The sequence below is a fragment of the Nyctereutes procyonoides genome, unplaced genomic scaffold, assembly GCF_905146905.1.
Source record: "Nyctereutes procyonoides isolate TBG_1078 unplaced genomic scaffold, NYPRO_anot_genome, whole genome shotgun sequence".
Taxonomy (NCBI): Eukaryota; Metazoa; Chordata; class Mammalia; order Carnivora; family Canidae; genus Nyctereutes; species Nyctereutes procyonoides.
In genome coordinates this window covers 9736558-9749681 of record NW_026575148.1, presented here as the reverse complement: position 1 = coordinate 9749681, position 13124 = coordinate 9736558, and the positions used below count along the sequence as shown (strand labels likewise).

Below are 13124 nucleotides of genomic sequence, written 5' to 3'. Positions count from 1 at the left end.
AGAGAGGCATTTAGAGAATCCTTGGAGCAAACTTTTTTCCCTTCAGCTTTAGAATTTTAAACTTCTCAGATCCTGAACCTTTTATCTATGTAATAGTGCTTCTTATCTACAGTGAAGGACTAGTTTCTTTTTTTCCCCCAATCTTTTATAGACCAGTATTCTTAGAAAGTATAATAAAAACAAATGAAAACATTTTTTTAAACTTTTCATTAGAAAAGTGAAAATGAGAGAAAAAAAAAGGCAAAATGTAAAGCTCCAATGTTATATTACTAGATTCAGTAGATAAAAAGTTGCACTGTCAAAATGATACAAAGTTTTCTAAAATTTCTGTACTTCTTCCTTCTTTTGGACTAATACAGGTTCATAGACCACTTTGAGTAACACAGGTCTAAAAACACTGGTTTTACATGCTGTCATGTTTTTTGTTCATCAAAGTCAGGTAGTATCTATCTTGGCCTTTTCCCAAATGAATTATTTACTGGATACAGTCAGGAGCCCAGAATAGTTTCACCTGTGAAATTAATTTTGATACACATTTTGAGGAAACCTTTATAGTGAGGTTGCAGTGTGGGGAAATAATTATATATAGTAATTGAATGTACTGCCTCTAGAGCCAGAGTGCTGCTGTTAGGAAATTAAATATGATCAGATGGTTGATACATGGGAAGTTTTCAGGTAGTTCTTTGCTCAAAAAATTGATAGTGGTTGTAGTGAATGTTGTTATTGAATATAGACATGCCAGCAGATTGATTGATAAAGGACTAAAAAAATCCAGATAGAGAGCAAAATCAGGAAGGAGTAACAATGTTAAAGAAAAAGCCTGTATGATACAAGACAGGTACATATTATCCTTGAATAAGAGATACATTATTATTGGTAGCACCTAAAGGAACAATGTACAGTCTGGGTCTTACATATGCAGTTACAATGTGCACAAATGTAGATCTACATTCATATAAGAATTTTCCTCTTTGGGCTTCCTGGGTGAGCTCAGTCAGTTAAGCGTCTTACTCTGGATTTGGCTCAGGTCATGATCTCAGGGTCATTAGATGGAGCCCCTGTGTCAGGGCTCAGCATGGAGTCTGCTTCAGATCATCTCCCTTCCCCTCTGTGCCTCCCACCCCCACCCCTGTGCTCAGGAGTGTATGCCTGCTAGCTTACTCTCAAAAAATAAAATCGTTAAAAAAAAGGGGGGGGGCATTTCTTCTTTAGGATTTCTAGACTCTGAATCATTTGTGCCGTTTGGGTGTCGTCTTGTCAGTTTTATTGCTAGTAATAAATACTATACTTGAAAGATGGAACTTCTCACTTCTAAAACCATGTTTTTGTTTTACCTCTGAAACCATTATAAATGCCCAGGTTACCTTCTTGTCCCATTTCTTCTGCTTTGTACCCTAACTAGAGAATGTTGATCAATGAACCCATTTATTTGTTCCTGTTAATTCCATGGCATGCCCTAATACAGCTTCAAATATTTTTCATGCTCTTTTGAGTTTAATAATTCCTATGACAGTTTTTTTTTCCCCTCCTAACTTTTGGCTTTTTATATCCCTTCAATCCCTAAGAATATTGGAGACAGTCAGAATTAAGTTACTTTTGTTCCTGTCTTCCATCTTACTTATTTGAACCTTTCTCTGAACTTTTTATTTTTATCTCTTCATGTTTACACGCTGGGGTTCCTTCCCATCTTTTTAAGGTTAACGTTCTGTTTTTGACCAAGTTCTTAATCTAGCATTTCTATCCATTTTCTGTTGATTGTTTTTTTTTTATAACCCTCTCTATTGGGTGGGAATAGGGAGGTCGTGGTGAGCTTTTGCTTTTCTGAAATGAAAACTGAAGTCTTTTGAAGTGCTTCCCTTATTCTCCCTGTTCATTACTGAGTTAGGTGAAATTGTATCTTTGTACCTCTTGCCACCTTTTTTTTGCCCAATTTCTTCCTTAGCCTTCTGACTTGTTCATATAACAGCTGAAATGGAAAATTTCCTGTTGTGCCCAATGCATGAATTTCTTCTCCATTAACCTTCATGATTGATCCTAAAAATCTCTTGTATTATGGAGATGAAGAATGAAATAATTTTAAACATGGACTCTGGAGCCAGACTTTCTGAGCTTGCATGATTAGGATTTTATTTCTATATAAATTTTACTTGGAAATAGCTCTGATTATTAATTCAGAGGCCTTTTCTTGGTCATTTTCCTTTACATCTTTTGCCTAATTTGACACCTCTTGATTTTCTTTGTGTCTTACTGATTTGTCTCCTAAATGTCATTCAAAATTTAACAGTCAAGAAAAAGAAGAGTACAGCATTTGAGATCAGACCTGGGTTTGACAGATGTCATTTCACTTTAAGCTTTAGTTTCTTCAATAAAATAGTGTTGCAAAGGTCTACCATCAGAATCAAACGAGGTGTCTTTCTTTACACAGCACATAGCTTCTGATATCTAATAAGTGCTTTATAAATATTTATCATTGTTCCAATTCCCAACTTTAGCCTTGGCTTAGCATAGATATTAGTCATGAATTCCTCTTTTTTTCTTTATTGCTATCAGTCAATGAGTAAACGTATTGGCTCTACCATACTGCATCAAGCTACAGCCGTCTCTGCCCTCGATTATTTCAGTAGCTTCATAGCTGTTTCTCATGGCTCCCACTCTTGTACTTATACCCCTTTCATTCCTCAGTGCGTACTCCACATGGCAACCAGAGTAATAATGACTGTTACAGAGAGAAGAAACTCACCTCCTCTTATTTTTTTGCTTCAAACTTTTGAGTGGCTTTCCCTCACTCAGGATGAAAGATTCATAATAATAGGATAAAAGATAACTGCATCTCATTTATTAACTCTTATCATCTCTTGCTTTACATTTCCCTCATTTAGTAGACTCCAGCCACACTGGCATTTATACTATTCCTTTGAACATACAAGTTTTAGAACATAGGTGCTTGTTGTTCTTTCCTCTATTCAAAATAGCTTACTCCTTCATTATCTTTAGGTGTATGCTCAAGCATTACTCTTCTCTGAAATCTTATATGAAGTAGAAAGTTCTCTACTTTTTCTTTATTTTTCTTTATCACAGTTGTCACCATCCAACACACTGCATCCTGTTTATTTATTGCCTGCTTTCTCCTACTAGAGTGCAGGTTCCACAAAGAAAAGTTCTCTTTTATTTACTGCTCTATTTCCTGGGTCTGGGACAATGCGTAGAACATGGTATGCACTCAAATTACGTATGCTGAATGAATCCTTTTCTATCAGAATATAAACTACCAAAATTGAACAAAAAACAGGAAATGTAGAGAACAGGTAGGAGTAATGCTAATAATTAGAAAGGGGGGATGCCTGGGTGGCTCAGCGGTTTAGCGCCTGCCTTCGGCCCAGGGTGTGATCCTGGAGTCCCGGAATCAAGTTCCACATTGGGTTCCCTGCATGGAGCCTGCTCCTCCCTCTGCCTGTGTCTCTGTCTCTCTGTCTCTGTCTCTCTCTCTCTCTCTCTCTCTGTCTGTCTTTCATGAATAAATAAAATCTTTAAAAAATAAAATAAAATAAAAATTAGAAAGGAAAAGAGTTTGCTTTTTAAAAAAAAAAAAGACATCAGGCCTGGCTGAGTTCTAATTTTAACTAAAAAAAACATGTAATTCTAATGTTATTTAAATTATTCCTGACAAAAGATGGATAACTTCTAAGTGATTTGGACAAGTAGGTAAATAAAATAGAATAAAATACTCAAACAATTCCACACATACATAGACACTTAATTTAGTAGGTGTGGCCCTTAAATAAGAATGGCCCTTCTACAGCAGCAGTGTAAGGATTTCTTTTTAAAATGTAATGGCATTGGATCAGCTAAATATATTGTCTGTAGTTGATCCATCTTTAACTTTCCTGGAACTATCCCAATTTTGCTGCTTGAGAATTTAATTATTGTTCATTTTAAATTTGTTTTGCATTTGTATATATAAGTAAAATTTATGTATAGTTTGCTTTTTTAGTAATATTTTTATTTTAGTTTTGGTTAAAAATTACTTTTATTGCACTTACTAAACTTTAACTGAATCATACAGTTTTTTTGATATATCATTCTTTTATTAGCATATCAGTGATAACATGGGCCAAGAAAAAGGTTGGTTCTTATCAAGCATCTCCAATTCCCTGACCAGTCAAAATATAAGAGTAAAATTTCATTAGCAGCTTTGTTTGATCCCAAAGATTTAGAAGAGTAGACATTTATCCTTATAGCTATATTGTTTTTAATAGCTTTGCCAGCATATTTTATGGAGATTCTTATTTTTTTATATTATATTCTTTATTAGAATGGATCTCTAGGGGCAGCCCCAGTGGCACAGCAGTTTGGCGCTGCCTGCAGCCCAGGGTGTGATCCTGGAGACCCAGGATCGAGTCTCACATTGGGCTCCCTGCGTGGAGCCTGTTTCTCCTTCTGCCTCTCTCTCTCTCTCTCCTCTCTCTCTCTCTCTCTCTCTGAATAAATAAATAAAATATTTTTTTTAAAAAAAAAGAATGGATCTCTAGGATATTATGTTTTGAGACATTTTATTTCTTAACATTCTGTGTTTAAGGCTGCATAATGATGTGTTACAGGGTAAAAAGTAACTATTTTTACAGAAGGTAAGTAAATCCAAAGCTTTTACATACACAAAGATCTAATTTAAATGATAATGGAAAACCTTACTTTCTGAAGGAAATATGAGGGAAAAAAACCCTGATGTTTATTTAAGAGCTGTGAGGCAAGCTTTAGTGCTAATTTTAGCATCAAACAGTGCTATATTTACTCATATTAGATATCATTGAAGGAAGTAGATCTTTCTTGAATTCTTCTTTTAACACATGTTATTTTCCCTTTTAAAGTGTAAGGAAAGAATGAGGCCTGTCAAAGCAGCTTTGAAACAACTTGATAGGCCTGAAAAAGGCCTTTCAGAAAGAGAACAACTGGAGCATACTAGACAGTGTTTAATAAAAATTGGAGACCATATCACAGAATGTCTAAAAGAGTATACAAATCCTGAACAAATCAAGCAGTGGAGAAAGTAAGTAATGTACTTTACAGTAAATGTTAAATTTATAATTATGTAGCCATCTTTTTGTGTCTTACATTTCAATTTTTCTTATTCTGATTGTTTTCATTTTTTCCTTTAACTTTAAAGCTTTTTATTAGTGAACAGTTGCTTAATTATACATCATGATAAACCACTGGTGTCACCTCTGCCTTTAAATACAAAAACGGTGGAGGGGTACCTGGGTGGTGCAGTTGGTTAAGCATCTGACTTCAGCTCAGGTCATTGTTGCCAGAATTCTGGGATTGAGCCCTGCGTTGGGCTCAGAGCTCAGTTTGAGTCTCCCTGTCCCTCCCCCTCTCCCTTTGCCGCTCTACCCGCCAGTGCTCACATGTGTGCTTGTGCTCTCTCCAAAAAATAAAATCTTAAAAAAAAAAAAAAGAAAACTGTTTCACTAGAATTCAGATTGCATTTGATTTTTAGAAATCTCTACTTCACCAAATTCTTCTTAGTAGTATCTTTAGAATTTGTAGTACCAGACCAAAAAATGTATTATCATGTAAATTTAGCAGTTCATACTCAGGTATGAATAAATAGCCTTGTAAAAATTAATATTCTCAGGCAGTGTAAAATGAATTTTATTTTCTGCTTTATTTTCGAAGCAGCAGCAGCACAGTTGATCTTAAAATTGTAAATCTGAACTGCCATAATCCTGTACAAATCACTTAATGATTACCAGATCCAGATAAGTGTTAAAACCAAACTATTAAACAATTTAGGAATACTATAAAATGACCACAAACCAGTCATATCAATTTATTAGTCTGCTGATTTCCTTGCTCTTTTCAGCACAGCTACACATCAAAGCAAAAAACTAATGACATATTTCAGAAGGAGTGATTACACTAAATGAAAAAAGTACTATCCTTGTGCCCTTTAACCAGAACCCATGTTGTTATAGAGACAGGAAGTTGATTATGATCACTAGGCTTTTAAAAACAGATGAAACTGAGCTATCCTGTCTGATGACACTGAAGCCATGCATAATAATAGCCTGAAGTCATGTGCCCCTAATGCCATGGGATGATTCCTGGAGTTGGCATCAGATGTGCTTGGTCCCCATCTTGGTTAATTCCTGGCTTTGTGACCTTGAACAGCTAGAGAATATCTCTGAGCCTACTAGTAATCATCTGCAAACCCTTTATAAACTGTATATAAGGCACTGCATATTTTTCAATTGGATGATAATGATAAGATAGGAGGGTTGTGACTCAGTCGGGGAAGCATCTGACTGGATTTCAGCTCAAGTTGTGACCTCAGGGTCCTAGGATCAAGCCCTTCCTTTCTGCCCCTTCCCCTGCTTGCTCTCTTGCTCTCAGATGTGTGTTCTCTCTCTCTCTCTCTCTCTGAAATAAGTATTTTTTTAAAAAGATAAATTATGAGGAAGGAGAGGAAATAATCCTAAAGTACTATATTATCTGCCTTAATCTTTCATTTATAGTTGGAATATATATACTGGAGTTTTAATGCTTTCCGTAAATACTATAAAGCAGAATTATTCTCAAACCAAATTATTATACCCCCAAACCACAGAACCATAGAACAGGGGTACAGTAAATTTCAGGTGTGTGTGTGTGTGGTGTGTGTGTGTGTGTGTGGTGTGGCTTAAATGGATAAAGCCGAATTCTCTTTTTATTTTCAAGAACCAGATTCAGAGTTTCTCTGTTGATAACTTCCATGCAGTTGCTTTTTTTGTTTGTTTGTTTTAATTTATTTGACAGAGCACAAGCAGGGGGAGAAGCAGACTCCCTACTAAGCAGGGAGCCCAATGTGGGACTCAATCCCAGAACTCTGGGATTATGACCGAAGCATAAGATGGAAGGCAGGCACTCACCTACTGAGCCACCCAGGGACCCCCATACAGTTACTTTTTTTAACAAATTCTTTAGGACCCTTCTTAAACTACTTAATCCACATTATCTGATGCTATCTTTAGTCAGACTGCTAACATAGCTTGTTTCTTAGGAGTCCCTTCCTGATTTGTAAGTTTACATCTTTTTTGGTTTCAAATTAGGATAGATTACTCCTTTCACTCTAAAAGATTATAAAATGAAGGGATTTGGAAGAAAAGTAAAACTTAAAGTTTAATTTCTTTTTTTTTTTTTTATAAATATTTTATTTATTCATGAGAGACAGAGACACAGGCAGAGGGGAGAAGCAGGCTCCCTGCAGGGATCCTGATACAGAATTTGATCCCAGGACCTGGGATCACGCCCTGAAGGCAGGCACTCAACCACTGAACCACTCCTGCGTCCCTTAATGTTTAATTTCATTTGGAATCTTACCGTATGAGGACATCTGGCTGGCTCAGTCAGTGGAGCATGTGACTCTTGACCTTAGGGTTGTGAGTTTGAGCCCCATGTTGCATGTAGAGATTACTTAAAAAAAATAGATTGGAGTCTTAGCCATATAAAGTTTTAAAAAATACTAGAAATAATCTCCTAGACTTTGTTCTGTAGAAGGCTCTGTGTGTGTGTGTGTGTGTGTGTGTGTGTGTGTGTGTGTTTATATCTAGAGGTTAAGGGTTCCATGAAAAAGCTTAAATATTTTCCACTAGACTAATTTACCTATTCTTCTCCTAGAAACCTGTGGATTTTTGTATCTAAGTTTACAGAGTTTGATGCAAGAAAATTACATAAATTATATAAACATGCTATTAAAAAACGGCAGGAATCTCAGGTAAATTAATGCATCCATCATATTTTTTCCTTTAATTTGTTATTAAAACTGAGAGATATTCTTCTTTATAGAAGAATTCCTTTAATAAATGTAGAAAGACTGAAGGAATTATAAAATCACTGTTAGAGCACGATTAAAGTTTTTTGCCCATAGGATCTTGTGAAAGAAGCTAAAATTGGTGGGCAAGAAAACAAGATATTGGGATAGTCTCAGAGTATCTCCTCCAAGATGTTTAATAACTACCTTAAACATTTGACCAAGATTAACATCATGAACCCTCAGTATAATATAGCACTAAGAAAGGTTATATCACTTCTATGGAATTCTTGACAAAAGTGCATAACCTTAGTTTGATCCTGAGAAAAATATCAGACGAACTTTGAGAGTTCTACAAAATAGCTGTCTAGTACTCTATAAAAGTGTTAAGGTCATTGAAGACAAGAAAAAAGCTAAAAAGCTGTCCTAAATTGGAGGACATTAAGAAAACATAAAGACTCAGTGTAATATGGAGTACCAGATTGGATCCTGGAGCTGAAAAAAGATCTTAGTAGACTCAGTTACGATTATACTGTGGTGTTATATAAGGTATTAACATTAGGAGGAGCTGAGTAAAAGACATATGGGAACTCTAGGTATTATTTTTGCAGCTTTTCTCTAAGTCTAGAATTCTTTCAAAGTCAAATTTTTAAGAAAGTTGTGGGATAAATAGTCTATGCTTTAAAAAAAGATGTCTGCAAATGATACATTTATACATCCTAATATATGAGGACTTCTTTCAGCATCATGATTTCTTTTTAGGGTGTTTTGTTTTGTTTATCTTATTTTATAAAGGTATTTGAAGCCACTTAAAAGATTCTTACATATGTGTATTTATTTTAGCAAAATAATGATCAGAACAGCAACTTGAATGCTCAAGTGATTAGAAATCCAGGTAAGTGCTACCACTTGTTTTAGAGAGTAAATTTAAAAATTGTTTTCTTCTTTCAGGTTTGCTTTACATAATATATACTCACATTTTTAAGTCAAATCTGTTATCTTAAACAGTAATCCTTTTTATTAGCTTGTTAAATTAACCTTTCATAAATCAACCTTTTGTTTCTAGAACTTACAGAATAATTGTTAAAATGAATGTAATTTTTAAAAATATTATTTAGAATAATGTATTCTGTAGGTGCAAGACTCACAAAAGTATAGTCTGAGAAGAGTGGGCCTTATGTTTTTTAGTTGTTTTTTTTTTCACATTTCAGAATACAGTAGCCCCTTTGTAGGCCTTACTCTGCTGCTTTTATAGACCATCTCTAAAGTCTGTTTGTTGGACAACTGATTTTGTTTTGCTGGAGTTGAGAAAGGAGTTCTTATAATCTAGCAGCAAAGTTTGTATACCATGTATTTCTTTTCTTTTCTTTTTTTTTTTTTACATCATTAACAAAAGCTGTATTCTTTATCTAACAGATGTGGAAAGATTAAAAGAGAATACAAATCACGATGATAGTAGCAGGGACAGTTATTCATCTGATAGACACTTATCTCAGTATCATGATCATCATAAAGACCGGCATCAGGGAGATTCTTACAAAAAGAGTGACTCTAGGAAAAGACCCTATTCTTCTTTTAGTAATGGTAAAGATCATCGTGACTGGGATCATTACAAGCAAGAAAGCAGGTAAACTGGACAATTAGTTTTGAAAGTTTGCCTATTCATGACTTTTTTTTAAAATTTATAATATTTGACATTTTCATCCAATTCAGTATTCAGGTAATAATAGCAAATATTGAATGAAATAAAGATGTTTGCTTACAAATAAAAAAACTGATACATAATACTTTTTGTTAATATTAACTGAATTTCTATAAAATATTTTTTTAATTATAAATATGAAAGTACAGTGAAAGATGAAAGTGTAGGGAGTTCTATAATTGGTAAGTCATAGGAATTCATTTTTGTTGGTTGGTTTTAGAATATTGGCTCAAATACTCTTCAACAATAATAGAGTCAAATAAAAGCTCAATGGAATATGACTGAAATTCGGTGAGCGGGTTCTATGTTCCATTCCATTAAAACAAAACACAAAGGGGAAAAATGAACTGATGTGAAGACACTTTATTGAGGTTAAACTTCATCACAGCAATCTGGGAAGTCCTGAAATCAGGAAGTTTTCTCAGTTTATTGTTTTTTGAAGCCTTTGAGTAGTAAACAACCTGAATATAATAGACAACAAAATACATTTTACTTGGTAAAGGAATATTTTCATCAGTTAATGATAACTATGAAAGCAAAAGAAAAAAACTTGAGAATAAAAGGTCAGAGGTAAAGAAATTAATAGATTTTTTTTTTTTTTTTTTTTTGCATCTTAGTTGTGCTCACTGCAATAATTTCTTCTCTGTAGTGGAAGCACTGTCACATTATAATTATGTCAGTTGTAGATTGGCTCTTAGAAAAAGGCACAAAATGAAAAGCCTTGTTTGTAGTAGTAAATATTTATAATTTTACAGGCTTACAGAACATAATTTATATAATTTATAACAATGACCTTTCCCCAACTAGTGAAAATTCTCGTCTGCAAATTAGTTCACAGACTGCATTTTAGAGGTTTTTTTTTTTTATTTCTTTCTTTTTTCTTTCTTTTTTTTTTTTTTTTTTTTCTGTTTGGAGGTTCATAAAAGTCTCTGATTGCAAGGATATTCTAGACCATTATCTTAATCCCCACTTCCGGATAATTAAGATGCATTAATGTAATTGTTATGTATAGTAAAAAGTAACCAATTGAAAAATGGGCATGTGAGCTAAGTGAAATAAGGCAGAGAAAGACAAATACCATATGATTTCACTGTGTCTAGAATCTTAAAATAAAACCGTGAACAAACCAAAATACAAACAAGACTCCTAAATACAGAGAACAAACTGATGGTTGTCTGGAGGGTTGGGGGGGATAGGTGAAATAGGTATAGGGGATTAAGTACAGGCTTCCAGTTATACTGTTATATAAGTCACGGGGATATAAAGTACAGTTTAGGAATATAGTCAGTATTGTAATAATTTTGTATAATGACAGATGGTAACTGCACTTAACCATGGTGAGCATTTCATAATGTGTATAATTTCAAATCTCTATGTTGTATACCTGAAACTAGTATGATAATGTATGTCAATTATGCTTTAATTAAAAATAAATATTAAGTATTAAATAGTTAAAAAATAATTAAAAAATAAAATGGGCGTGTAAACTTAGATGCTGTCTGGGGTATTCTGTATGGTTCACTTTAATTTTGTGAGTTGAATGATTTTTCCAGAGAGGCATGCAGAGATATGTCCAATGACTGAAGCTCACTTAGGAAGTTTTTATAGTAAAACACAGAGCTTAATACACAATTAAAAGGATGCCTTAAAGTATTTTTGTGTTTTATTTTTTAATTTTTTTTTATCTGGAAACAATTAATTTGGAGTATCAATTTAATTCTAATTTATCTTTTATTAGGTATTACAGTGATAGAGAGAAACACAGAAAACTGGACGATCACAGGAGTAGAGATCACAGGTCAAATTTGGAAGGAAGTATAAAGGATAGATCTCATTCTGATCATCGTTCTCATTCAGATCATCGGTTACATTCAGACCATCGGGCAAGTTCTGAGTATACACACCATAAATCTTCCAGGGATTATAGGTATCACTCAGATTGGCAAATGGACCACAGAGCTTCCAGTAGTGGCCCCAGATCACCACTAGATCAGAGATCTCCTTATGGCTCCAGATCTCCATTTGAACATTCAATTGAACACAAAAGTACACCTGAGCATACCTGGAGTAGTCGGAAAACATAACAAAAACTGATACTTTATCTTTCTGGACTTTTCTTTTAGCCATATATCATAAACCAACACAGTAATTGCCTTACATGACTTGAAAGATATAAACAGATCTTCTATCAGTAGCAGTATTGTTACTTCTTTCCAGGATGCAAGGTCTATTATCCCAACAGAAGAGAAAATATTTTTATATTTAAGGATTATGCTGCACTGTACTACAAATACTGTAGTACTTTTTTTTTTTTTTTCTTTTTTAAAGAAATGGAAAATGTTTACTATTACAGGGACCTCAACACTGCCCTTCCATATAGGCTGGATAAAACTGTTTTTAAGTCAGTGATTTTAGACTGACCTCCATTTAAATTATGTTTGTATATGAACTTTACTCTGACCTGTGATCATGTTTCAGGAAGGAATGAAAGAGAGTTCTTTTCTTAATAAAGAAAAAACACTCAAGGACTTTGTTCACTTTCCAAAGCTACTTGTTTACATTGTACACTGCGACCACCTTGCCGCTTTTCATCACAAGCTTGAATATTTAAATTCTGTACTTATATCTGTAAAATAGCCAGGAATTTCCTGTTTGTGATCTATTATTATGCCTTTTTACACACACATACATACACACATAAAAATGGCTGTAAATTATTGTAAATGGATTAAATGAGCTTTCCTTACTTCCTTTCCCTTCTCAGGCTTTTTTTGACTGTTCCTTTCCCTACCAACTCAGGCCTTCTTATCATTTAAAAAAATTTATCAGTGTAATAACACTTTTTAATGATTTGTCTTGATGGAATCATTGTTTAGAATGTAAAAAATGGGGAAAGGGGCCACTTAATTCCATTAGTCCTCTTTTTTATATTGACTATTTTATTAGATACATGTTATTTCTTTTTTTTTTTTTTCTTTTTTAGTAAATATTGTGTTTGTAGTAACAAAATGGTGAGATAATATGTAAAATCTAAACTGCATGCTCTGGAAACATTTTTTTCAGATGCATTTGGTTTAAAAGGGTAGGTGTATGAACACTTCACAGAATCCAAAATGGCCAAAAGTTATTGTAAATCCATTTGTTTTCCCTTTTCATGTGGGCAATAATGTCAAATGTGCTATGCAGCCAGGTAACATTTTAGATAAACTTGATTGACTTTTAATATAAACTGTTACAATGCACACTGATTGTATATAAAAACCTTATATATGACAAATTAAATTTAAGAAAAAGGATATGTGGGCTCCTGTAATTTTCTGCTGCATTCTTATTCCCTTAAGCACTTAACTTTGTTTTGTTTTGTTTCGTTTTGTTTTTAGTAGTAACATTTAGCTACCAGGAAAAAGGTATTTTGGTAAGCAGTTGATTATTGCTAATGTGTGGCACTACAACTAAATCTATTTTGAAGACTATATGAATCTATGAAGTAAAATTTAGATCATAGAAATCTTTGTTGGACTCTTGTTGGTTTTCTGCAGATTTTATTTTAGAATGCCTTATATTTATTCACAGATTTTTATTTTGTTATATTCAGTGGGGATTTTTGAATCATGTTGGCATACATTTTGGATGTGT

The 13124-nt window shown here is 33.7% G+C and overlaps 1 protein-coding gene across 2 annotated transcripts in view; it reads left to right on the top strand.

Moving 5' to 3' along the window:
• The window catches only part of CHD1 (chromodomain helicase DNA binding protein 1), a 73806-nt gene extending 61022 nt beyond the window's left edge, over window positions 1–12784 (top strand). For both annotated transcript variants that reach the window (XM_055312829.1, XM_055312830.1), the window contains 5 exons: window positions 4866–5044; window positions 7654–7750; window positions 8630–8681; window positions 9203–9413; window positions 11227–12784. In XM_055312829.1, the coding sequence (XP_055168804.1) occupies window positions 4866–5044; window positions 7654–7750; window positions 8630–8681; window positions 9203–9413; window positions 11227–11572 (885 nt within the window). In that variant the 3' untranslated portion in view covers window positions 11573–12784. The remainder of the gene's footprint in view (window positions 1–4865; window positions 5045–7653; window positions 7751–8629; window positions 8682–9202; window positions 9414–11226) is intronic.
• The last annotated feature ends 340 nt before the right edge of the window (window positions 12785–13124 follow it).